Genomic DNA, 25,997 nt, shown 5'->3' with positions numbered 1-25,997 from the left:
TGCATTGCTTAGCAGTGGAAATTCTGGTTCCACTATTCATAGTTAACTGATAGTTACCTGTATTGGGTCCCATAACATTCTGACTATAATGCTTGGGAGGTGGTGGTGGTGGTGGTGGGGAGAGCCGGATTTTAGCAGCTTTCCAGGAGGGTTGTGACTTAGATCTTCACCTAAAGGCTGCCCAGATTGGTGGATTAGGTTAGCAGAGCTCTTGCATTACTGCTGTCTGTTCTTGTGGGATGTTATGTTTTTGCCACTCCGGATAAGCATATCTAATCGTTTGCAGTTGTCTTGGTATCACAGGACCTTTGATTGCATTGCTTGGGGAAGGAGGAGATGAGTTGGCTGCTACAGCTCATGAGATTCCTTTTTTCTTTTCTTGGCAACCTATCCAAATATTTAACAATTGAAGAAGCTAAAATGAAATCATGTGGATGTGAACTGAGCAGGGCTTCTGTGTGCTCTGGAAAATAAGAATTCTCTGGTGCCGACTCTTACATATATATCTTAGATATGTAACCTATAAACATCAACAGAAGCCCCTTGGTATGTTTGTTGTCATCAGCATCTCCTGCCTATTAGCAACATCTTTGAAGAGCACTGTTCTAATTTGACATGTGATAGTTCATGTTGTTCATTTGCCTGATTAACAACAGGGTCTCATCTGTTTCTGGTTTTATATAGTTGGTTGAGATCATGGGTTCATGGGTTCTAAGGCAGCGTGTTAGGGTTTTCTTGTAAGGAAAGCACCACAGGTGAATTATTTTCTCAGAAAAAAAAGCTTTGGACTACCCATATTTACCTGCAATTGTAGTGGCTTCAGTCTAGGAAACATCTTGTAAGAACCTGATAAAAGGAGACTGCTTTTCCCTCTTCTCTGGTGCAACTAAGGAATTTTGATTAAGTGTTGACTAGGGATGGCAGAACTATGAAGAATTGAGCTCAGTCACCTGTCAGCAGAAAAAAAGTACCATTGATCCAATGAAATACAGCATATTTTATCTCCATTACTTTGAAGTGAAAGTTCAACATAGCCAAGGCAAGCCAGTTTAGCCTGATACTCAGGCAGATAATTCTACAACTTCCATTGCTTGCATGGTCTTTCATTAATTATATCATGCTTTTGGCCATGAGATGAGACATCATGCTTAATAGTAAAATCTAAGTTAATCAAAACAGTATAACACAGAGGCAAAATCAGAACGTGAATCTCATTACCCTTCAAATGGATTAAGCATACTTAAGATCTCACCCTTAATTATGATACTATTTCTGTCATAAATCAGACCTCAGAATTTACTAACCTGCATCAATATTTTACTCATCTCCTTTTTCTCAAAAAAAGGGCCCTTGGCCACTAGAAAGAATTCTAATTCTATTTTCCAGCTAGTTTCCTGCATTGACAAGAAGTGAGAGACTTCCCACTACGACCAACACAAAACCTTAGTGTTTGTTGAAGGAATTGCAGATGCTCTGTTTAGTTTCTCCAAAATTCCTGTATGGAATACTAAATCACCTAGAGAGACTAAGCAGGTGCAATACTAATAGACTGCCTTTAAAAAATGAATACCAGAATTCCAAAAATAATAATTGTATTAAAACAATTATTAGTGAATGCTGTTGTAGAAGGATCACTTCTGGGGTACCTATGTATACTTTATATGTTTCCAATGTATATTTTGCTTGTTGATTTTCTAAGGTGGTTCACTATTCAAAATGATGTTGTAATAAAGGCACATCTGTTTGAAATCAATCATTGCCAAAGATTGCTCAGTAGCTGCCTGTGTATTTACAGGAATAAGTAACCATGGATGAATTACAAGACAGTAAAGAAGTCCTGGAGGGAAATCTGTTGCTTTGGTCCTAGATGAAATTAAATACTGGGTTGTATGTGTTACTAGAGGACCATAATATGTCTTCTTCTCTGATCTCTTCCCCAGTTAGCCAAATGCAACTAACTCCAATAGTGGTGACAAGGGGAAAGGATAGCAACTGCTTAATTATAAAATTGGATTTACTCATAGTACGAATTGTTATGTTCAGTCTTTTAAATGTGAATACAGATAGTTCTTGACTTAAAATGATTCATTTAGTGACAGTTCAAAGTTACAACATCACTGTAAAAAGTGACTTTTGACTATTTTTCAGACTTACAACTGTTGCAGTGTCCCCATGGTCACATGATCAAAATTTAGATGGTTGGCAACTGACTCACATTTATGACAGTTGCAGTATTCCCGGGATCATGTGATCACCTTTTGCAAACTTCTGACAAGCAAAGTCAATGGGGAAGCCAGATTCACTTAATAACAGTGTAACTAACTTAACAACTGCCATTATTCACTTAACAACTCTGGCAAGGAAGGTCATAAAATGGGGCAAAATTCACTTAACAAATGTCTTGCTCGGCAACATAAATTTGGGGCTCAATTGTGGTCCTAAGTCCTGTATATAATTTAGTTGAACAATAATTAAATTTGCTGGCTACATTTTGAGTTTGAGTTTATTGGTCTTGTATGCCGCCCACTCCCGAAGGACTCCGGGCGGCTTACAATAAACAAGGGAAGAGGATAAATAAACAAAACAACACTTTAAAATACACAACAGTCACAGTTTCTGTGGGGCTGGATATTTCGAGAGCCCCCCCTCCTCCCCCCCGCCTGCTGGAGCAGCCAGGACTTAACGGCTTAAAGGCCGGGAGGGTCGTGAGGGTCCGGATCTCCATGGGGAGGTCGTTCCAGAGGGCTGGAGCTGCGACAGAGAAGGCCCTTCCCCGGGGAGTCACCAGCCGACATTGGCTGGCAGATGGGATCCGGAGAAGACCTAACCTGTGAGATCTAATCGGTCTATGGGAGGTAATTGGCAGGAGGCGGTCTCTCATTTTTACAACTTACTCCTCTGTAATGCTTCTGTTCTGTGATGCTTAAGGAAGACACATCCACCAACCTCTAGAGCAGTGCCCCCACCCCTGTCTGGCCAAATACTCAGCCATAAACAAGCTGAATATTTTTTTCTTGTTTGATGAACATAGGAGGTCCTATCTGCAAAGAGCATCTTATTTTTGCATCCATGCTGCTTGTCCTCACTTTGCAACTGTAGATATAAGTCTTCCTAATGCAAGCTAATAGGAAATATATTTGGAAGAATAAAGAACAGTAGAATATGAACATAGGGGTGTGATGGCTTAATGGTTAAAGACACTGAGCTTGTCAGCTCAGCAGTTTGGGTTGGAGACCTGAGCGCCTTGTGATGGGGTGAGCTTCTGTTACTTACCCCACCTCCTGCCAACCTAGCATTTTGAAAGTATGCAAATGCAACAACTTAGAGTGGTACCACTTTGGTGGGAAGGTAAACTGTTCCATGCGACTCGGCATATAGTCATGCTGGCCACATGATCTCAGAAATGTCTTTGGGCAAAGTTGGCTCTCTTGGCTAAGAAACAGAGATGAGCAGTACCCCCTAGAGTTGGAAACAAATGGACAGGAGAAACATTTACCTTTACCTACTAGTCCCAAAGATGTTTTTTCAAGAGGCAATTGGGCTTTCTGTTTTTCCTTTTCTTTGAAGACCTTTTGCTTCTCATCTAAAAAGCTTCTTGGATGAGAAGCGAAACATCTTCAAAGAAAAGGGGGGGAAAAGTCCAGTTGCCTCTTGAAAAAGCACCTTTAAGACAACCATGACCTGGATGACTGAGAATCTCTATAGACTTTACCTAGGGTAAGAAGAATAAATATGCATTAATTATTTTAAAAGAAAATAGTTTTTTTGGGGGAAGGGTGTCGTTATTTTTAAACAAAACTCCTTCCACAACATTTCAGTTTTCCAGGTTTGTGGGAGCAGGAACGGACAAAAAGGGCCTGGAGGATTCTTCACTCACCTCTATTTTATATAACATGAGCTTATTCATGAGGATTTACCCTGTTATTTCTGTTTTGAAATTGTAGCTACTTGATCAATGATTATCTGTTGCACCACAATGAATGTGTTTGGAAGCTGCATGTGGCCCAGCCCTATTTTATACAATTAGCGTTGGCGTCTCATTGGCTTATTTTGTGGCTTTTGTTGATTAGCACACGTTTTCTTTTCAACAAAGAGGGAAGTGATGTTGCGAGCAATCCCAGCCTTTCGAAAGATTAGTTAGTCCCTCTAATCTTTCTGCCTGGACCTAAGTTCTGGATAGGATCTCTTCTGACCTCTTAATTTGCCTAGAAGCTGTTATTCCCATCAGCTGATATCTGCCTGACTATTTCTCGTGGTGTGTGTATGTGTGCGTGCACATATGTTAGAGGGAGTTTCAGGAAGGGTAGGGCTTCATTTCCACTGGAAGTAATAACAAGGGAGCTATTTACAATTAGGATGCTGCCCTGTGAGACCCAGGGACCAAAGCCGTTACATCAGAGGCTCTATCTGTCACAAACATGATGCCTGCTGTATGCCAGGCTTATGTTGCTGCTTAATAAAATACTCTGCTTGTATTATTACTGCGTACTTGTTCGGACTGATTTTTGGTATCAAGAAAAGGATTGTTTGGATGGAGTTTTCAGAAAGATGGGTACCTTGGCTTCAAACTGGCTTAGGAAAACCCTATCTCTGCCTAAGGTAAGTCTTAGTTTAAGGCCAGATATGGGGGGGGGAGGTATATGTGGCAAGGAGATGCCAAATTGTACTCTGTGCTACTCTCTGAGGGTAAGTGGAAATAATATTGACTATCTACCAAAGGAATATGCATTCCTGTTTGGTCCTCGGTTGGCAGGATAGAATTTTTGGATCAGAGTTTAGGATTTTAGGATAATTATAGGAAATGTGGGGAAGATTGCCCGGCCTATTGATCTGATTATAGATAGGTATGTTCATAAAATTTTTGGCTTGGTTACATCTTGTGGGTTCATAATGTATGTTGATTGCAATCTATGCAGACTGGTTTTGGAAAAGGGCTAACCAAGGTTTGTGTGTTGTAATTTAGCCAGCATGTTTTAAAATCAGATCCCTTTCCAAATCTACAGGGTGTGGAAAAGGTAGTTAATGTCCTATGCATTAATACAAGCCAGGTAATATTGTTCATTGGAGAAAGAACGTTGTTTTCTATTTGTAAAGCACTAACTTCCGCAGAAAAAAATGTAAATGTGCATTTTGCATGTACGTGATAATATTTCACATCCATGTCTATGCATGTTCATTTAAGAATTGTGCATCCATCTGCACATGTATGAAAAAAACTATTCATAACATATATAAAAGAGAATGCTTAACTTTGTATTAGAAAGTGAAAGAAGGTGCATAGTATCACTCTGAGCCATCTGCATTACATTTACTTTAAATTAAAATGCTTCCAAAATTTTCATTGAATTCTAAAGTTCTGTAATACAGTACTTTCATCTTGTTCTAAAATAGACCAGATATATGAAGTATTGTTTATTCTGATCACTTTTGCGAGCTTTTGTCTATTTATAAAAGACAACAGTTTTAATATTTTAGAATTGTAAACTGCCCAGAATTACCTAGTAAAGATGGGTGGCCCTAGAATAAAATAGTAAAATAAAATAATCTTCACCTTAATTCACTGTCCCCTTATGAACCATCAGATACACTGGAAGTGCACAGAGGTACCTTGGTAAAACAAGAAAAGATGGACCTGATAATATTGGCAGTATTGGATTTTCTAGGTTTGGTGCGGCCATTCTCCAAATGCAATAGTTCAAGAGTTTTAATAATATTTTCTACTTTTCAGAAAAGTAGACTGTGTAATCCTGCTGCTTTATATGTGTTTGATTCTCATTCTATGTTTCAAAGCTCTGGGATAGAGTCATTCTTGAAATGAATATGCATAGCTTTTGCAATATTGCTAAAACTCATTATGTAGCAAATAACAATCCAGTCTGGGGTTCCCAAGGAGAAGAGCATAAAACCTGTATTTGATATCAACACTATTTAGTGTCCTTTCTGATTCACACAACATGCTAGACTAGGAGAAATAATAGGGTTGGGTAGTTTGCAGTTCGTGTTATGCAGTTAGGCAGTCTTTATCTTAGCAAGGCCATCAAGTGAAGCTAGAGCAAGACAATCTATGAGATTGGGCATAGTCTCCCAAGTTTTGAGTTTCAGCTCCATAATGCCCAAGATCATGTTGCTGAAATTGCCTGGCAACATGTGTAAATCTGATTGATGCATATTTTTGTCCTTTATAGACAGGTGAAGATGGAAATGGGAATAGAAATTGTTTTTTTTCTGGAAGGCTTCCTGCTTCTGAACTTGTTAGCTACTTGCTAAATCCAAAAAAATATCAGGCTAAATGGGATGGCCTCCTGTGACCCTTGCAAATTAGGATGCTAAATTGCAGCACGTGTCCCTGTGAATGTTGCCCACTCTTGAGTGAAGCCAACATCTAGATCGTTTCCTTGGGAACAGCTGTGTAAATATACCAATTGGGTGTGGTTAACTCAGCTTTAGAATTTTAATGTGAAATGGACCCAGCCCATGAAATAATTTTGTCTTGTGTGCATCACTAGAGGTTTTTAAGAAGAAGTGGAACAGCCATTTGTCCAGAATGCTTCACTAGGAGGTTGGACTAGAAGACCTCTAAAGTCTCTTCCAACTCTGTTATTCTGATGGAATGGGACAAACTCATTCATATCTCTCTAATGAAAATGTAACATCTTGTAAGAAAAATAGGATAGGTACCTAACCATGAATTGTATTTGGGAATCCATCATGGGAATTATTTTGGTTTATCACAACTATAAAGGTTCAGAAAGAATAAACCCATTTGAAATTCTAAAATGTATAGATTGATAGTTCTAAAAGTATGAATCACTGGATAAAGTTAACTTGATATTTTTAATTTATTGTATTTTCTATATATCATGCTTCTTTGTCTTCACTGCTTTATATGATTACTTATAATTCAGCTAGTATTTGAAAGAAAATGATTGGTTTTAATGATATAAATTAACCCCACATATGTATACACCCCCCCACACCCACACTCTCACACAACCTCGTGTATTTCTTTAATTTGAACCCCCACTTAGTCTTCCTGCTGGGGTTATGAAGTCACTGAATAAAATAAGCACACAAGGAATTTGGGGAGTGTGGGGAAGAATGGGAACAATGTATAAATAGACACCTCCGCTCCAGCAATGTAGACATTTCCTCCTGATATTTTGTTCTGGGAAAGTTTTGGATAAGGCAAAGCAGAGTACAGTTCTAGGGACATGAAGAGATCTTGTTATGTATTATAATACATTCTACTGGTGCTTAGTAAGATCATGTTTCTCCAGGAGAGATCTAAAGGATTCTGTGAAATTGCCTTCTCTGAATCTGCAGTACTTGCTGGTTTATTCTAGAATTAAATCTAGAAGCCAGATTTCATTCAATCCTCCTCCCCCGCTTCTAATCTCTAAATGCTACCGGAGGTTGAATTCTTCAGAGGAACACTACTGTAAAGGTCTGCTTTGTTCAGTGTAGTTTAAGATTGCAACTTATAAAGTTTCCAAGTCTTTTTAAAAACTGGATTTATCTCCATTCCTTGTTCACAAATGTTGCTAAGAGATTATGCTACTAAGTTGTAAGCATCTTACTGAAACACCCCTCCCCCCAATATATTTAATATCTTCTACTCGAATTTTGATACAGATGGAACATCAAATTGGGACTTGCTCTGGATTTTATTTTCTCCACTTCTCTGATTTTTCTCCTGTGTTATCTTTAATGAGTATCTTCAATATGTTATGAAATGCAACACTATGCAATTGTGTACTGCAGAGAAATGAGAAAACAGCACTTTAAAAATAAATTCTCCAACCAGGGGAATATGGGATGTTTTTCAAAGTGGGAGATTTATAGTACTTTTTATGAGCCACCACAAATTCACAACCCCTCCTATCCCAACACACATCAGATGTTATCTTTGCTATTCATATGGGGTTTTGAAAATCAGCAGAGTCTCGGTTTCTTCAGTTTTTCTGCTAATTGTGTCAATCTGTGATGGACAAATATGACATTTTCCTCATTATCTCCCTCTCAATTTTTCTACCCTAGGTATTTTCAAGATCCCCTCAAATTATGCAGGCACAACGTAAACCTTCAAGGTAAACCTCAAGAGTTGACAAGATTTTTGTACAAAGTATCTTATCTATGGAGCTCCAACCACTGTGATATTAGTACCATTTATGTTTCACCTTGTTGTAAATTGATATGGAAAACAAAAGAAAGAGAGACCAGATTAGACTGTGAAGCTGCACTCAATGGCAACCACATGTCTTCAGGAAACCCACAGGAGGACATGAACATTATAGCATCAACAGTTCTAATTCCAGAAATTACTATTCTGTACTATTCACTACTTTCAACTCTGGAGGAACATGATGTGTTGTAGAAACCCAAAAGTTTTGTCTTCCATGAATTTATACTTACACAGAACCATTAGTATAGATCTGTGTTTCTCAACCTCAGCAACTTTGAGATGTGTGGACTTCACCTCCCACAATTGTTGAATGAATAATTCTGGTTGGGGGATCTTGGGAGCTGAAATCCACATCTTAAACTAGCTGAGGTTCAGGAACATGGATGTAGATGTTATTCTACTTCATAGAGAGTCTCTAATTCAGCAACATTTGTCTCACAATAGTTTTATAAGTGCTAGTAGACTATTCGTTGTGTTATTGAACATTTAGTTCTTTGCTACCCATTTGTACAAATTGCTTAATTTTGATGTATTCATGTTAGATTTGTATTCTGATCTACCATCAGGAATTCAAGGCAATATACTCTGCACACCCTCCTCATTTTTCCTTGTCGCTTCTCCTCATCCTATAATGCCTTAGGACTTCTTGAAATGATTATCTGGCGATGTATTTTCCCTTCTGCAGCGATCTCTGGGAATCCCTTGGTTTCATATCCTATTTAATCCCAGCCATACTTCTTTATGGAAAAGTGATCTATATTACCAGCATTTTAATTCAAAAAGGAAGCTACAAATACCATCTTGCAGAAAAGTGTAATTTGAAAGGAGTATGCTGTTTCCTCCCCCAATTCAGATTCAAAAACGTACATACAAGGAAATTTAATTAAACGTTTTCGTGGAAAAAAATGTTGAGAACAGAATCTGAGAAGCCAACTTGTTAACACTCCAAGAACACACTTTAGAATTGACAACACAATAAAGTAAAAAAGTGGCTTGCTGATGTGTACAAAGGCAGATCCTTCACAACTTAACATCTTATATCTCAACTGTTGATTATTGAGTTTGTTTTTCTTTGGCCTAGGAACTGAGCCTAAACCAGGCCATGGAAGACACTTGTGAACTAGACCTGGTATATGTCACAGAACGGATAATTGCTGTCAACTTTGCAAGTTTGTCAGAAGAACAAACCTTTTGCGCAACCTGAAGGAGGTGGCTCAAATGCTTAAATCCACGCATGGGACAGTTACTTGGTAAGAACTTTGGAAGGCTGTGACTCATTTCATAACTTGCTTTAAAAAACTTCCAAGAAGGAATGTTTTCTGGAATTCTGTCTTGGTGGTTACTCCAAAAAGAGTTGTAATATCTTAGGGATAACTGACTGAATTTTTTTTCCAGAATTTATTTTTTCTAATTATCCTTATTGCATGAATTGTTATTTTCTGATATGGCATCCCTTTGCCAATTCATCCATTCACCTTTATTATCAATTCTGAAAACTGTTTTATTATGAGGTAACTCTTAATAGGACCAAGATCCTAAAAACAAAACAAAACAAAAACATTGTCATAGTTTCTTTTCAGTTTTCATTTCAATGAGCTGCATGCAATATAATTAGACTGCTTGGTGATGTCAGTAATGGAAAACTTAAAAATCCATATTTGAAGTTTTTGAAAATTTGGAAAGACAAAATTTTGTGTGTAGGTATTTCACTGACCTGAAACGATGTATTTTTGTTGTCTGGGTGTTTTCCACCATTCTGTACAAAGCCCAAGGTAAACCACACAAGCTAAATCTTCTAATCTTGTATATTTCTCTTCTCTCAGCTTCTTAATCTGTCAGAGAGGAGGCATGACATCAGCAAACTGCATTCCAAGGTATGGTGGACTGTTATTAAGCAAATAATATTTCCAGTAGAGTGGTTAGATGAGAAAGGGAACTGGTCCAGGACAGGGGTGTCAAACCTGCAGCCCGTGGGCCAGATGTGTCACGTGCTGGTCACACCCACCCTGTTTTAGCGAAGGGATAAAAGTCACAATACGTCACGTGAAGGCAACATGATGAGAGTTTGACACCCCTGGTCCAGGACAAAAACCCATTTATAACTTTTTCACAGCTACAAATTAGTTACCAAGTACATTACATATACTATCCTATGGATTTATTACCTTATCGTGTCCTTTGATTTTTTTCCCGCCCACAACATCTTCTTCTTTCATCCTTAGTAATTAAAGTAGTAAATAAAAATAACTGTATTCACTCATTGAATAATGAAATACATTCCGTAAACAGGTATTGTATTCCCTCAAATTTGAGGTCATCAGAACCTTGGGGTGCACCTGTGGACACCTGTAACCAGAAATACAGTATGTCTGCAGGACCTCATGATAAAACTACTTAATGTGATGTTACAAACATTTTTCAAGAGGTTGGCGGTCTTTATCTGAAATCTCATGAAACCGCAAGGAGTCAAAATGCCACAGGTCTGCTAGAGTTTGTACATTTTAAGGTGTTCTTCCTTCTCCATTAGTGACGACTCAGTGAAAATGAATTTGTGAGCATTCTGTAATTCAGGAAAAATCAGCTTTTGAGCCTAGGTTCCAAAATCCCAAACCGTTTTCAGAATGAGAAATCATGTTTGCTAGGAAACGAACATTGTCTGATTCCAGTTGCTATTTTGAATAATAAAAGAAGTGCTTCAGTTGCCAAGGAAGGCGTTGGGTAGATTTATGTACATTGATTGTGCAATTTTCCTGTATGCATCGTTTTGACAGCTAGACAGTGCACAGTATCTGCAAAAGAAAGTTTAATTTTTTTCCAAAAAAAAGACCCCTGAAATGAAGAAACAGGCTCTCCTGTTTTACATATGATTTCATTGGACTACATTCTAAAAAGTTAATGTAACTATGAAGCCATGATCAATTTCATTTACTGTAAACTTACAGTCTTTTAAGACCACAGCCAAGGCAGCAGCTCCACTTCTCTTGAGCTACTTTTTGCCTCCTAATTGGGTAATCATAGAGAGCTGCCTCCTCTAGGTGTATCCCATTCATTTTTAGCCATTAATTACATTGTGTAGCCATTGTCTTTGTCATCCAAAGAGTTGTTCTGCAAGCTACAGCCCAGCACTTGCCTCTGCTCTAAATTCTGGAAATGGTCCTAGCATTGTAATCTAGGTTTGCCACTATATTTATCAGGTGATTATGGCCAGAGGTTATTCAGACTGAATTAGCAAGCTAGAGGAACGGAAAAGAGGAATGAAAGGTGAACATTATGACTGAGAGGCAGAGAGAGGACAGGAGCCTTTTACTAAAGTGGAATGCAGCAATAATACATGGAAAAGTGAGATGAATTATACATTGCATTTCATGGCATTTACTTCCTTGATTACTCAGTTTTCGTACAATACATTTAGAGCAAGAAATTCAATTATTTATTTCAAACAACCTCATTGTTTCAATGTTAAAGAAACAAATCCCAAAGCTTATGGGATAGTAATTTGCTAAAATCTTCAGAGATGTCATGACAGAAGTTTTCATGTTCAGAGTCAATCAACACTCATCTCCCCCTCTAGAGCCGAGGTGGCACAGTGGTTAGAGTACAATACTGCAGGTTACTTCCCTTGACTGCCAGCTGCCTGCAATTTGGCAGTTCCAATCCAATTCTTCAGCTCTGAGCTGAAGAAGCTTCTTGGATGAGAAGCAAAATGTCTTCAAAGAAAAACCAGAAAGTCCAGTTGCATCTTGAAAAAAGCAACTTTGGGTCTAAGATTAGTAATTGCTTTTCTGAGAAGGAAGTTACATTTTTACTTAGAACTAATGCCGATTCTCCTTTGCTTTCTCTACTTTTCAATCAACTAATAGAAAATAATGTGCTCCTTTGACAAAATACTGTACTGATGAAGTTACTAGATGAAGATGGAGTCCTGGTTTTGACGTAAGATATCCCCTGGTGATTAAACAAGATTGTTACCAAGGACTCACTATTGGACAAAATCTTAATATATCATTGCCATTTCCATGGACAGGAAATTTCCATTTTGAGGAAGCTGCTGTCTTGGAAATTGATGAGCTGTGAAAACACCCAGAAGGAAACTAAGAGTTCGTTTATAGCTAATTAACTCTGATCAGTTTCACTCCTGCTCCCCTTGCTTGGGTTGCTGGATGTGTGGAAGAGTTGGAAGGAAGCGAAGAGAGAAGCAAAGCTCTTCAAGCAATCAAGATTGCCTGGATCAGTTCTCAAATGTTTATTTGTAATGGAATGAGGAAATGACCTTGGAAGACCAGGGAAGGGAGGAAGAGATGCTACCTAGGGGATGATCAAATAAAAGGAGGGAAAGCCAGCAATGAGTAACCAGGCAGAAGGAAAAACTTAGAAAGGAACCACCCTAACTTATCAGGTCATAAAAAGAGACAAGAAGGAGATTTATATTTTCAGACCTGCTATATTCTGTTAATGTCCTCTTGCAATAAAATACATTTAGTTTATCTGGTCATGTTTTCTGTCTGGTCTACTTAAGAGGTTGACATCAATCTTGCAAGCCTGAAAATATAAATCTCCCACCATCTTTTTTGTTTTACTGCTTGTTAAATTAGGGAAGAGCCTTTCTAAGACTTTCTCTGCCCATTACTCATTCTTGGGCTCCTGTCCCTTTTATCAGATTGCTCCCCAGGCAGCATCTTTCCCTTCCTTCCATCTTCCAAGGTCATTCTCACATTCCATTATAGTTTCAAACCAGGATCAAAAGGATTGGGAAACAAACAAACAAACAAAAAAAGCTTGGCAATCTCCAAACTACTGTAATCATATTCTGATGGCTTCTGGAAATTAAAGTCTCTATGACATTATGGTAGCGAACATGGTGAAACCAACAAACCATGGTTGACTTTACATTTATTATTAGCTGACCTAAAATGTTTTGGTGTGCCAACTGAAAGATAATGACCCTTCTTTTTTTTAGCACTTCTCCAAAATTTGTGATTGAATTATCCAGTTCAAAATACCCACATTAGGGGAAAAGCCATGCAAATATGTGTTTATTGGGGAAGAACCTACAGAAACATTAATTTTCACATGAATTCTGCCATCAAAGTTTGATGAAAGAAATGAGCCAAACACGCTTTGAAAGTCTCAAAAGCAATTAAAAGTGAGCCAGTGAAATCCATCTATCCCTCTCCAATTACAACTTCACATTCTCTGGATGCTGAACATCTTTGTGGCATGCAACTCTCTATTCTTGCATAGAATCTGTTTGCAGGGATGCTCCCAGCAAGGATTAAGTGAAGAAAAATTGAGAAAGTGCCAAGGAATTAGGCAAGGCTCCACTTTTTAAAATTGTGTGTGTAATTTGAAATGAAAACGATTCTTGAGGAGAGTTCTTTTTTCAAGGAAAAAGATTCTCATTTCATATTATCCACCTGGATTATGTGCATTATTATTATTTTCTTTTTAAACTTTTTTTTGGGTGGGACAACAAATTTCTAAGATAAGGTTGATGTAGTTTTGGTCCAGCTTGATTTACAAGGGAAGGTGCCACATCTTAATTTCATTCCTGGTTAAGAAGGTGCCCCACCAATTTCTAGCAAGGATTCCTAAGAGTTGTCAGGCTGTTAATGTTTGTCACTGCATAACTTGGCTTGCCCTTTTTTGCCAACCCAGGCAAGAAATTATTCAAAGATGTGTCTTAAATGAATGAAATAGAAAATCCAAAAGATGCCTTTGTCAGCAATCATAAATAATAATAAAGAATTGGAAAATAGCTGTCTTAAAATAGAATAGAATTCTTTATTGTCCAAGTGTGTTTGGACACACAAGGAATTTGTCTTTGGTGTATATGCTCAGTGTACATAAAAAGACAAGATACATTTGTCAAGAATCATAAGGTACAACATTTAATAGTCATATGGTACAAATAAGCAATGAGGAATCAATTAATATAAATCGTAAGGATACAAGCAACAAGTTACAGTCCTGCAGTCATAAGTGGGAGAAGTTGGGCGATAGGAACAATGAGAAGACAAATAGTAATAGCAATGTAGCCTTAGTGAGTAGTTTCACAGTGGTGAGAGAATTATTTGTTTAGCAGAGTGATGGAGTAATGGTAGAACCAATCCTGCAGATGTTTTTGTTCTGGGACAACTTGTGAAAGTTGTTGTCTGATAACCAAAAGCACTTAAGATAGAAATGCTTTTATAACAGCTTTACGTCTTTCTTCTCATGTATGGAACCCCTCTTTCTCCCTGTACCACAGGTCCTGGATTTTGGGTGGCCTGACTTACACACTTCTGCCCTGGAGAAGATATGCAGTATCTGCAAGGCCATGGACACATGGCTCAATGCTGACCCACACAATGTGGTAGTGTTGCATAATAAGGTGAGAGGAAAGAAAGGGAAATCCCTGGAGGATGGTTGTAGAGAGAACTGTGGGTTGTTGTTTTTTGCCTCTGCTTAAATATCACAATTAAGGCAAATAACATTAGCACAGGAGTCCCCAACCTTTCCGATTCCGTGGACCAGCAGTGGCAGAACTGGTGGTGTGGTGGTGGGGAGAGAGGATGGTTTCATGCATGCACTTGCTGCTTGTGCAAATTGAGCTTCGCATGCTCACACACTTGCCCACCGCTTGTGCAGCCCAGTTCCCAATGGGCTGTAGAGACCGGTACCAAGCACGGACCAGGGATTTAGCAAACAGATTGAATGTGGCAAAGGAGCTTCTGAATAGTTTTATTCTGATTTGTAAAGCAAATACATGACCAGTGCATGTGATCTCAAGGCCAGCTTTGTTTATGGCTAGGAGGACTCCCTCATTCTCCTGATTGTAACTGTCTTGCTTATGGCTAAAGAATCATCTCCTGAATTGTTATCCACGAACAGAAAGTGTATTCTTATTTTGGCAATTTGTATCTGCTATTGCCATGCTTGTAAGCAATTTGCTATGCACACAGTTGTGTATTCCTCCCCGTCCCCGATGTACTGTAAAGCAGTTTTTTGCAAGCTTTGTGCTAGATATGGCCTCAGCTGGATGTTCAGCCTGTGCTTCAGATAGTGATGAAAACAGGATGTGTAATCTCAGCCCTGCTTTCTTGTGATGGGAATATTTTCAGCTTTTTCCACCAAACTTCCTGTTTTCACTGTTTAGTTTTCAGTTTTATGGGTATTATTCAGCACTCTTATATAATTGTTTGTTGCTGTGCATTTGTGATTGGTCTATGCGTGCTTCTGCATTGCTGGTGCTTCCATTATTTGAAACTGTTATGCTTAAAGATGTTCTTCTTCTATATCAGACATTCCTAAATTATATCGGATTTGATGTAGTTCAAAAGTTGATTCCTCTCCCCTGGACATTATTTTAAGACTTGAAAGGCATAAAACATGAGTTTTAGCAACTGCATCAGATAAGGCTTCCCAAAAAATTTTGAAGAAAAATTGAGTATTGAAACCAGGACAACATTCAGTTAAGTCTATATGCCTAAACTTCAAGAGAAGCTTTCTGCAGTTGTGTTAACATAACATGTATAAGCAGTCGGTTGAAGAGCTGTCAACTCACTTTGCTTGCTTTAACCTTGGTCTGTCTGTCTGTTGGTTGACTTAGCCTGCTTGCAAACTCAGCCTATTATTTAACTTATGGTTCAGTGTTGTGTGGTTCTAGGCAGGTATATGCAGGTCTAGGAAATAGATGGATTCACCAACCAAGGTTGTGTGAAACTTATCCTTCATTGCCAGAACTTGAAAATGGAGTTTTTACTGTAACTGTGAGTTTTTACAATTTTTACAGTGGGGTGCAGTGGTTAGAATGCAGTATTGCACGCTAATTCTGCCGACTGCCAGCAGTTCGATTCTCCCCAGGCTCAAGGTTGACTCAGCCTTCCATCCTTTCGAGGTCGGTAAAATGAGGAATCAGATTGTTGGGGGCAATATGATGACTCTGTAAACCACTCAGAGAGGATTGTAAAGCACTATGAAGTGGTATATAAGTCTAAATGCTATTGCTATGGCTACTATAACTAATTTGTTCTTATTCTTTTGGAGCTGCTAGGTATTGAGGCCATAGCTTCCATTCTCTTGCTATTATGGTGCGATTTGTATTACTCCAGTGAAGCAGCATTATTTGAAACTTTTTGTTTTTTCTATTTGCATTCTAAAGCACAGTTTAAGTTTCTCATAAAATAAATACATATATGTGTTCTTACTTCTTTGTTAAACATATTAGCCCCTGGGTTAAATTGCAGAAAATGGAAAAAGTAGGTACGTTGTTCTCCTAGGAGAGTAACATTAAATAAGGGGATGAGATGCGAGTCGCAGAAGGGTGAAGTTTGTCAGTACATTCCACGTGTCTCAAGGGATATAGGGTAACTCCAGGTAACAGGCTTTCCTGCCCAAAATTCCATAGGTAGTGGTGCATTTGGGAAAATTTCTAAAACTGCACACTTCACCCTCTGGGGAACTGCAACACCATTGCACATCGCTTTGATTATGTGATTGTGAGTACATGGAAGACATTAAGTTTTGATGAGTTGTGGATTGGATGGATGACCATTATGACTGTTTCTGACTTCATGGTCGGTGGTTAAATGATTTGATGTCTTTTATGCTTTGATATTGTGGTCTATTTGGGCACGAGTAAAGGAATACACAAAAGGGCTCAGTGGCTAAGACGCTGAGCTTGTCGATCAGAAAGGTTGGCAGTTTGGTGGTTCGAATTTCTAGCCCCCCCCCTCCCGTAACCGAGTGAGGTCCCGTTACTTGTTCCAGCTTCTGCCAACCTAGCAGTTTGAAATCACGTAAAAATGCAAGTAGAAAAATAGGAACCACCTTTGGTGGGAAGGTAGTGTTCCATGTGCCTTCGGCATTTAGTCATGCCGGCCACATGACCACGGAGACGTCTTCGGACAGCGCCGGCTCTTTGGCTTTGAAACGGAGATGAGCACTGCCCCTAGAGTGAGGAACAACTATCACATACAGTATGTGCACAGGGAACCTTTACCTTTAAAGGAATATACAGTACAGGTAGTCATTGACTTACTACCATTCATTTAGTGATTGTTTGAAGTTACAACGGCACTGCAAAGAAGTGATTTCTGACTTTTTTTCATAGTTATGACCCCATGGTCATGTGATAAAAATTTGGATATTTGGCAGCTGCATGTATTTATGATGGTTGTAGTGTCCTGGGGGTCACGTGATCAGCTTTTGCAACTTTCCAATAAGCAAATCAATGGGGAAGTCAGTTTCAGTTAACAACCGTATTACTAGTTTAACAACTGCAGTTATTAAACAACTTAATACTGTGACAAGGAAGGTTGAAAAATCGAGCAAACTCACTTATCTTGCTTAGCCATAGAGATTTTTTGGCTCAATTGTGGTAGAGGACTACCTACGGATACTTTAAATACTACAGAGTTTTTTTAAAAAAACATTTTTTACACTTCTTTATGATTATGATTGATTTTTTACAGAAGGCTCTTGAAATAGAGGACCTCATGAAATTAATCTGTAGGCTGCAAGTTATATATCCCTGAAACATGTAAAGGCTGACAACAGACTCACAGCCAAATTTGTCATGATGGGGCAGCTGCTCGCATATTTGCTCTGCTCCCAAGAATAGGATCAGATAGGATCCCTGCTTTCAAAAATAGGAAACTGCAACAGAGTACTAACAATTTATCAGATACATCTTCTTGTGTTCCTTTTACCTCTGTCATTTGTGTTGAGATGAGTTAAACATGCTTAATGCAAGAGAACGTGGAAGGAAAGGAGAGCTGAATATCTCCATTAGTTCACACTAGGGAAAAAAAAAGAGATATTCTACTGCCAATGAGAATGGAGGAAAGAAAATAGATGTAGCTGCCCAATCGCACTCTGTTCCATATTGTTCTTGGTCCATTGTGTTTTCCAGGTAGTCCTCGACTCTCGATCACAACTGAGCCCAACATTTCCATTGCTAAACATTTGTTAAGTGAATTTTGCCCCATGTTACTACCTTTCTTGCCACAGTTCATTGGTGGGTTATGACCTGTACACCCTGCTACGGGTGTACCGGTGCCTGCCGGGAGCACCAAGTACCATTCTGGTACGGTGCTCCAGAGGGCCCACCCGCCTGCCCGCGTTCCTTACTGGTATTTGAGGTTTTGGGGGCTTCCGCGCATGCGCATGGAGCGTACGGCGCCTGCATAACACTCCGCCGAGCAGCTGGAGCGTCACAGGCGGTAAGTACGCAGGTGTGTGCTGTGCACATGTGCACACGCATTGCACACGTTCATGTGGACGCCCGGCCCCGTTACACCGTACTAATTGCACTGGGATCCGGAACCCACCACTGCCACAGCTGTTAAGCAAATCACTACAATTGTTAATTTAGTAGCAGGGTTGTGCTACTTAACTTAAAGTGAAGGTGGTTCTCTCATTGACTTGGCTTATCAGAAGGTCACAAAAGGGAATCAAATGACTCTGGGACACTTCAACCATCATACATATGCTATATGTCTTAATTCTGATCATGTGACCATGGGGATGCTGCAACGGTTGTAAGTGTGCAAAACCGTCATAAGTCAATTTTTTCAGTACTGTTGTAACTTCGAATGGGCACTAAATAAGCTGTTGCAAGTCAACGATTACCTGTACTGGCTTTCTAATTTTAAAACAGCCCTTTGATGATGCCCCAATTTGTTCTTCTTCTCTGTGTTCAAGGAGTAACAGAGGTGCACAGGTTTTCTCCAGAGTTTTTCGGAGAAGAAAACTCTGAAATAGTGAAACCTGCCCCAAAATCCAACCAGCACAGTTATTATTCAAGGGGGCAGTGCCCTCTATTGGTTAATTTGCTCCATCGGACAACGATCCAGACACATTTATGGAATAATAACATGTGTTGGTCCTTATAGCTCTCTTAATAAATTTTCCTTCCCTTTGGAAACCATTGTTCAATTATGCCTTCCTGTAAGACATTCATGGTTGCTTATGTTTGCCGACTTACTTGAGCTGTGCCTCTGTTAATCTGTCTTACTATTTGACACTAGGCCAGGTGGCATCTGTTCTCATTCAAATACGTCCATGTTGTGGGGAGTTTATTCCTGGAAACTTGCCAGGAATTTAACCTTTTAAAATTTCAAAACAAATCAATGCCACCCATACCAGACTTTTCTCACCTGATGCCCTCCAGACGTGTTAGAACTGAAGCTTCCAAAATTCTTAATCAGGTGACGGATGTTAACAAGGCACCTGGGAGCTGGGATCGCAATACAGCTGGAAGATGCCAAATTGGGGAAAAAATTATGCTGCACCAGTGCATGGAGTTTATTGAGGATTTGCTTTCAATTTCTCAAAAAGTTCTGATGTATTTTATGACCAACACTAGAGGCATTGTATGGGGAAGCGTAATTGCAAATAGAAATTTGAGTACACATTTCTGGGTGACATTTAAAAAATCATTTAAACGCTTTTCTTCAGAAAGTGCTATCCAAATGGCATTAGTGAAGATACAAGGCCTGTAGTCTTTCCTCTTCCAGGCATGATTACTGAGGATGCTGATTTATTACTTCCTTTCTCCTTTTCTTTGTGTCTGCAGGGGAACAGAGGTCGAACAGGGGTTGTTATTGCTGCTTACATGCACTATAGCAATATTTCAGCCAGGTAAGAAAACTACATATTGGGGTGTCTATAAAGAGCTAGAAAAGCAGTGGCTTTAATTCAGACAGGGTAGTGATGTTGGAAATCTGCTTATTTAGAAACTTATGAAATCCACTTTGATAATAGAATCCCAAACTTTAGACAAGCCTGATTTCCCTTTCAATACACACTCACAAATACACATCTTTGCCAAGCCTTCTGACATGATTACCAAACAAAATGACATTATTACATACTTTTAGCATGTTGCCTAAAATTCTTATATGGATCAGGAAATTGCATGGAGATTTTATCCACAGCCCTTTTTGCTGTTAGAAAAAGCTTCTCTATTTAGTTCATAAGGACAGGATGAGTTTTGCTAATCACAAGTACAAAGTAGAGAGACCAAGGAGGGAAAATGAAAACACGAAATACATATTTACATGTAAAATTACTGAGCTGGGGTGTATGTGTGTTATTTTTAGTATTGGACCTTATTAATGATTGAAGGATGCCGGGTTTCATTTCTACAATTAAGTAACCCATCCCCACTCCAGACTAGAAGTTAGAACTTCAAACAGGGAGCAAAATAATACACTTCTATTACAAAAGACATAGAGTCAGTATCTCATGGTCTAGAAGCAAATGTAAAACACAATACTTTTCTCAAATCTGGTACTTTCTTGATGGGTGGGAGTTAACCCAACTGGAGGGCACTGGGTGGAGAAAGACTGGAAGGAGATGATTAACTGGCCCAATGTAGTTTTAAATTTAAATCAGCAAATATTATTTTACAGATGCAATTATAGTATTTGTGATTGAACACAAACAATGGTAGATGGGTGGACCAAAGTACTGCAGAAAGAACTCCCAAGGAAACTCTTATCATCCCAGAAGTAGAACTTGTACTGACACTTCTCTTTATTCCACAGTGCAGATCAAGCTCTGGACCGGTTTGCCATGAAGAGATTTTATGAGGACAAGGTGATCCCAGCTGGGCAGCCATCTCAGAAGAGGTTAGTCTGCCTCTCCTTCTGGGTGCTTTTATGGTGCTTTCAACACATACATGTAGAGTTGTTCAGAGGACTCACTGAATCTCTCCATTCACATTAGTATTACACTTTTTGTTTGTGTACCTTAGTAGGCCTCAGTATTTTTTATTTTTTATTCATTTTTGTTCAGAACCAAAATTTAACAAATCACATAGTTATTAAAATTAGACATAAAGTAGGCTTCAACACCAATCATAACTGGTAGGTAAGCTCCCTGTTGGGAGAGCCAGTACATTCAGCGAAGCGTTGTGAGAGTTGTGTTGGAGAACACACAAAACAGCATAGAGAGACACTGCAGTTTAAATAGGCTTTTACTTTTGTGGAAATAGAGGTATCAGAGTCCATCAAACAGTCCAAGTCATACACGGATAAGTCAGTCAGTCAGTCATCAACGTCTCTCAATAAAGGGATAATCCAAATAACATAGTCCAGTAATCATATAATCAGTCCGGTACACAAAGTTTGCTAACAGTTGCAAAACTTACAATAGCTCACGGCACTTCCAGCTTCCAAAAACACTCAGATCAGATCAGCCCAGCATCTAACGAACAGAGAGCTAACAGTCGTTCTGGCTCCCTCTTATGGCCGATTGAGGAAAACAGCAACCAATCACATACTTAGAATATGACTTAAAGAAACAGGTACAACATTGTTACATGATTTATATATTGCCAACCCAACCATTAGATTATATTCCTAACAATAAACCAGTTCAGAACAATAGCTTCCAAGACATATAAGTTTCTGTTGGGTTCTGGACTTCTTCTGCAGTTAGATATGACCCATCTGTTCATAAAATAAATTTATTTAACTAATGTAGAATCAACTGATTTTGCTTGGAGAACTTTAATATTTGCAGATATTGTAGTTGCAAATGCAGATAATTATCCTTAGAACATATGCAGTGCTGAAATTCCTACTGAATTTTCTTCAGCTTCTAATGCATTTCCAGTCAATTTCACTTGGTGGTGCTGAGCCAACAAAAATCTGTGTGCAGACATCCAAACTTGTAGCCTCTAAAGCTTCTTTGCATGACTTTCTTTTCGAAGGACATCATAAAAACTTCAATATCGGTATCTGAACTTTGAGGAAGAATCTTTCTTATGGCAGTCTTTTCAGTGGTGAAAATAATTATCATTATTATTTCTTACACTCATATATGTGTAATTGTTGAAAATAGCAACATCAAGAGAGATTGAAAGAAAGAAAAATATGAGAATGCATTTTAATTTTTCTTCACAAAATGATATGACTTGAAATAATAAAGAAATTTTAATAAATTATTTTATTAAAAGAAGCACCCTCCACAAATCCTTAAATTATTTGAGAAGGCAGTCTCTCTCTCTCTCTCTCTCTCATATCTATCTATCTATCTATCTATCTATCTATCTATCTATCTATCTATCTATCTATCTATCTATCTATCTATCTAAATATTTGAAAAACTTCCACACAGAAGTTTTAGACTTGTGATGGCATAAATGTCCCCTTCAACTCTAGTGACTCATTGAAGTATAAATATTCCAAGAGACTCTTTCTAAATACCCTGCTACTATTTTGGTTTCTACTCTAGATATGTCTATTACTTCAGCGGTCTGCTGTCTGGCACCATCAAAATGAACAACAAGCCCCTCTTCTTGCATCATGTCATCATGCATGGAATACCCAACTTTGAGTCCAAAGGAGGTAACTGACCTTTCCATCACACATTCAATTATAGGTTGCCACAGGGTGGAAAGATACCATATGGGTCCTTACAACTTTTATTTTTCTTCACTGACTACCTTTCTGACTAGAGGGGTTCCAAAGGAACAAGGTTGTAAACATACTGAAGTGACGGAATGGACTACACTATTTTCAAGAATCAGTGGGAGAAAGCTGTTCTTGAATTATCATGTATGGAAATAGAAAGCCAGATGGGAAATGGGATTTCTCCTACGGATGTTCTAGGGTTGTGTTTAAAAGGATTTCGTCTTTCCTGGAAGCAACACTCCACATTTGTAGCTGAAAATGGTGAAGCTTCTTCTACTGTTTCTGCTTCCTATTCCTATTCCACAGACTGCCTTCAGTCTTTGTTGCTACAAAGACATACAGCTTAGCTGTATGAATAAATAAATCCAAGAAGGGATGAACAGAAAGATGTAAAATCTGGTTTATTGTCTGTGTTAAAAGACACAATGATTACAATTTACTCAATGCAGTTATAGAATGATTTGTATCCTAATGAGTAGGATAAGCTTTCAGCAGTCTAAAAAGTACATGGTTAGATTCATCAAAATATCTCTCTCTTTGTAACTTGATTGTGGCTGGTCTGGATGTTGGGCATATAATTCACAAACCGAAAGCTATCTTAGTTTATTTAATTTTCTATTTCCTGAGTTTGGCACTTAACAGAGTCTTATATCAGACTTGAGCAGAGAAAGCATTAAGCCAATGTTAGTCGCTCAAAGCAATTTGAAGATGTGTGAACTTCAACTCCCAGAACTTGCACAGCCAGCATGTGTCTAAACACTGTAGTTAAACTGTGTCTCAAAATAAAGTATAAACCTACTGTTTGACCACGCTTTACTGCTTCTCACAACTTCTAGCACTGACACAAACCAAGTGTTGTTTGTTACAAGGAGGGTATTGTCATTCTCCTCCAGTGAGACTGTTTGCTTTGGTCCCTTCATGTTGCATTCTCTGTAACTAATTTGTAACGAAGGTCCCTTTTTCTCTGTCTGTTTTGTTTCTTAGGCTGCCGGCCATTCCTCAAGATATATCAGGCAATGCAACCGGTCTACACATCAGGAATCTAGTAAATGGAGTTGCCATTATTATTTTGATTTCCAGCACTCAGATTTCTTCTTGGTCCTGATGCAAAGCAGAGTAGAACTTTCTATGAGCTTTGCAGTAGAGGTGGTATCCTGCAGACCTGGTTCCGTGTGTTATTCTGAGTTTTGATCTAGAATATGTGGCTGGCACAGAGACCCATGCTGTTCCTGGGGCTGCATTTATTTGTTTATTTATTTATTTATTACAACTGAAGCATGTAAAGACTCTCAGGAGACTTAGCAGCTCTATATCATTCTTTCCCATTCTTCTCTTCATAGCTTTCAGCTTAATTTTATTTATGCTATTTTACACTTATGTATTGGCTCGGTTATCCAGAGAGAAATAACTTCACTGATTAAAGTTTATTTTCCTCTTCTATCAACTTGAATTTAAATCAACCATTTATTAATCAGTTCGATGTATACATGCAATCAATCTCCATGAAACCTTTTTTGAAGAAAAAATATATGAAACACGGCAACATCTTCATTGCTTTCCCTTCCATTCAAATCAGAAAATGTACGATTAAATCATAATGCCATCAATCACCATTTACCTTGGCTGATATTGATCAACTAAAATTGAATTTATTCAATGAATTTGCTCAGTGAAGCTCTGGGACAATGAAAGAACAGCAGGATATTGGATGAAATGAAAATTTTGGCAAACCTTTGTCCACGTATATATAAGAAATTCTTGCTTTTGAGGTATTCATGTGTATAACAGAAAGCTTAGAAGTGGAAATGCTGACTAGGTCCAGATATACTAGCTGCTCACTGTAAATTCTGGAGCAGATTGCATGAAGGATAGATACAACAAAATTTGATAAGGTCATTCCCGGAAAGTCATCATTTTTGTGGATCATTACCTTTTTGCTACAGGTAAACTACTGGATCAGTTTCTAATGCTGATCACAGCAGATCTAAGCAGTGTTTCAGGATCAGTAAAAATGATTTAGCAATTGTAGCACAAAGCAAAAATAGACACACTAAAATAATAGAGTGGTTTCTTCTTTTAAGAAAATAAATTATCAAGAAGTTCAAGAGGTTATGCAAAGCAGTTGTTTCTCTCATATATTCCCCCAAACAACCCCGTGAGGTAAATTGGGCTGAGGAAGAGTGATGGGCCAGTAACTTGAAACCTGGGTTTTCCTGGTCTTGGTCTGACATTTTATGACACTGCCTTGACTGATGCCTGGACATGGAAGATGAAATGAATCTTAGCTATCGAGTTGCTTGGATTGTCCTCCACATTTTGTTTCTTTTTACAGCAATGTGCAGGGGGACAGCCAGACAAGCATCTGTATCACCATAGAACCAGGACTCCTCTTAAAGGGAGATATTTTGGTAAGAGTCAAAACTTGCACGCTTTTATTTTTATCACTGTGGGCTTTTATATTGTAAAAGTTGGCACCCTATTTAAAGACTCCAGAATAGGAGGCTTAAGAATGTCGCAACTTGTAGTCTGCATTCCTATGTACTTAAGCAGAGTTCACTGTCTTTGTGGGGAAATGCAGAGAAAGGATATCTTTGCAGCACCAAGTATAGAATTCCTGCAAGTGGCTAGAATAATTCCTATTCTCAGGTAGGTTCCCAGGCGATGGCATGTTTCATTTTGTCTCCTTTATGCCCTCTTTCACTGGCAGCTGAAATGCTATCACAAGGAATTCCGTAGCCCGACTCGGGATGTAATCTTTCGGGTGCAGTTCCATACCTGTGCCATTCATGATTTGGCTATTGTCTTCAATAAAGAGGACCTGGACGATGCCTTTAAAGGTAAAGACAATGTTGTTCAAGGAAAGAGAGTGAGTGGGTGACACATAGTACTAAAATGCACGACATTGAGGAGGCCTTTGTAACCAAGTTGTGGCTTTTCTAGAATGGTCCACTCTATAGTACCAGGGTGAATGCTTGGGAGGCAAAATCAATATTTTTAGTATATCTTCAATTTAGAAGGCATTTCACTTTATTTAGCGAGCACTTGTGAGACGTTCAGATAAGGAATTATATGTACTGTAATTGTAACTATTACATGGCATTCCATTGTTTTATATTATCACCCTCAGATACTCTATGTAGTTTTGGATTATGTTAAGTTAGATCATATCTGAAATGTACCAAAGTTGGTATTTAGGCCTATGATTCCCCCCCCCCACTCTTTATTTTACCATCTTTATCTTCTTTTTGTTTGCTGAATGAGATTCTAGTTGGTCATTTTTGTATTGTATGTATCTGTCTAGGAGTCTGCAAAAGCAGTCTAGGAGATTTTTAATTTTTCCCCCTCAGGTTTTTATGGAGCACTGAAATATCAGACAGCAGATCCTACTCTAATTGTTCTGCCAGTAGTAGACA

At 38.5% G+C, this 25,997-nt stretch overlaps 1 protein-coding gene across 5 annotated transcripts in view; it reads left to right on the top strand.

The window, feature by feature from the left end:
• TNS1 (tensin 1) overlaps nucleotides 1–25,997 on the top strand; it is a 217,875-nt gene that overhangs the window by 77,071 nt on the left and 114,807 nt on the right. For all 5 annotated transcript variants that reach the window (XM_032217188.1, XM_032217191.1, XM_032217189.1 and 2 more), the window contains exons 4-13: nucleotides 8,038–8,087; nucleotides 9,264–9,432; nucleotides 10,006–10,056; nucleotides 14,430–14,552; nucleotides 19,740–19,804; nucleotides 20,713–20,796; nucleotides 22,406–22,518; nucleotides 23,569–23,629; nucleotides 24,917–24,992; nucleotides 25,292–25,421. In XM_032217188.1, coding sequence (XP_032073079.1) covers nucleotides 14,499–14,552; nucleotides 19,740–19,804; nucleotides 20,713–20,796; nucleotides 22,406–22,518; nucleotides 23,569–23,629; nucleotides 24,917–24,992; nucleotides 25,292–25,421 — 583 coding nt within the window. In that variant the 5' untranslated portion in view covers nucleotides 8,038–8,087; nucleotides 9,264–9,432; nucleotides 10,006–10,056; nucleotides 14,430–14,498. The remainder of the gene's footprint in view (nucleotides 1–8,037; nucleotides 8,088–9,263; nucleotides 9,433–10,005; nucleotides 10,057–14,429; nucleotides 14,553–19,739; nucleotides 19,805–20,712; nucleotides 20,797–22,405; nucleotides 22,519–23,568; nucleotides 23,630–24,916; nucleotides 24,993–25,291; nucleotides 25,422–25,997) is intronic.

The sequence above is a fragment of the Thamnophis elegans genome, chromosome 1 (genome assembly GCF_009769535.1).
Source record: "Thamnophis elegans isolate rThaEle1 chromosome 1, rThaEle1.pri, whole genome shotgun sequence".
NCBI lineage: Eukaryota > Metazoa > Chordata > Lepidosauria > Squamata > Colubridae > Thamnophis > Thamnophis elegans.
The sequence above is the reverse complement of the archived record's forward strand: the minus strand, read 5'-3'. Positions and strand labels throughout refer to the sequence as shown.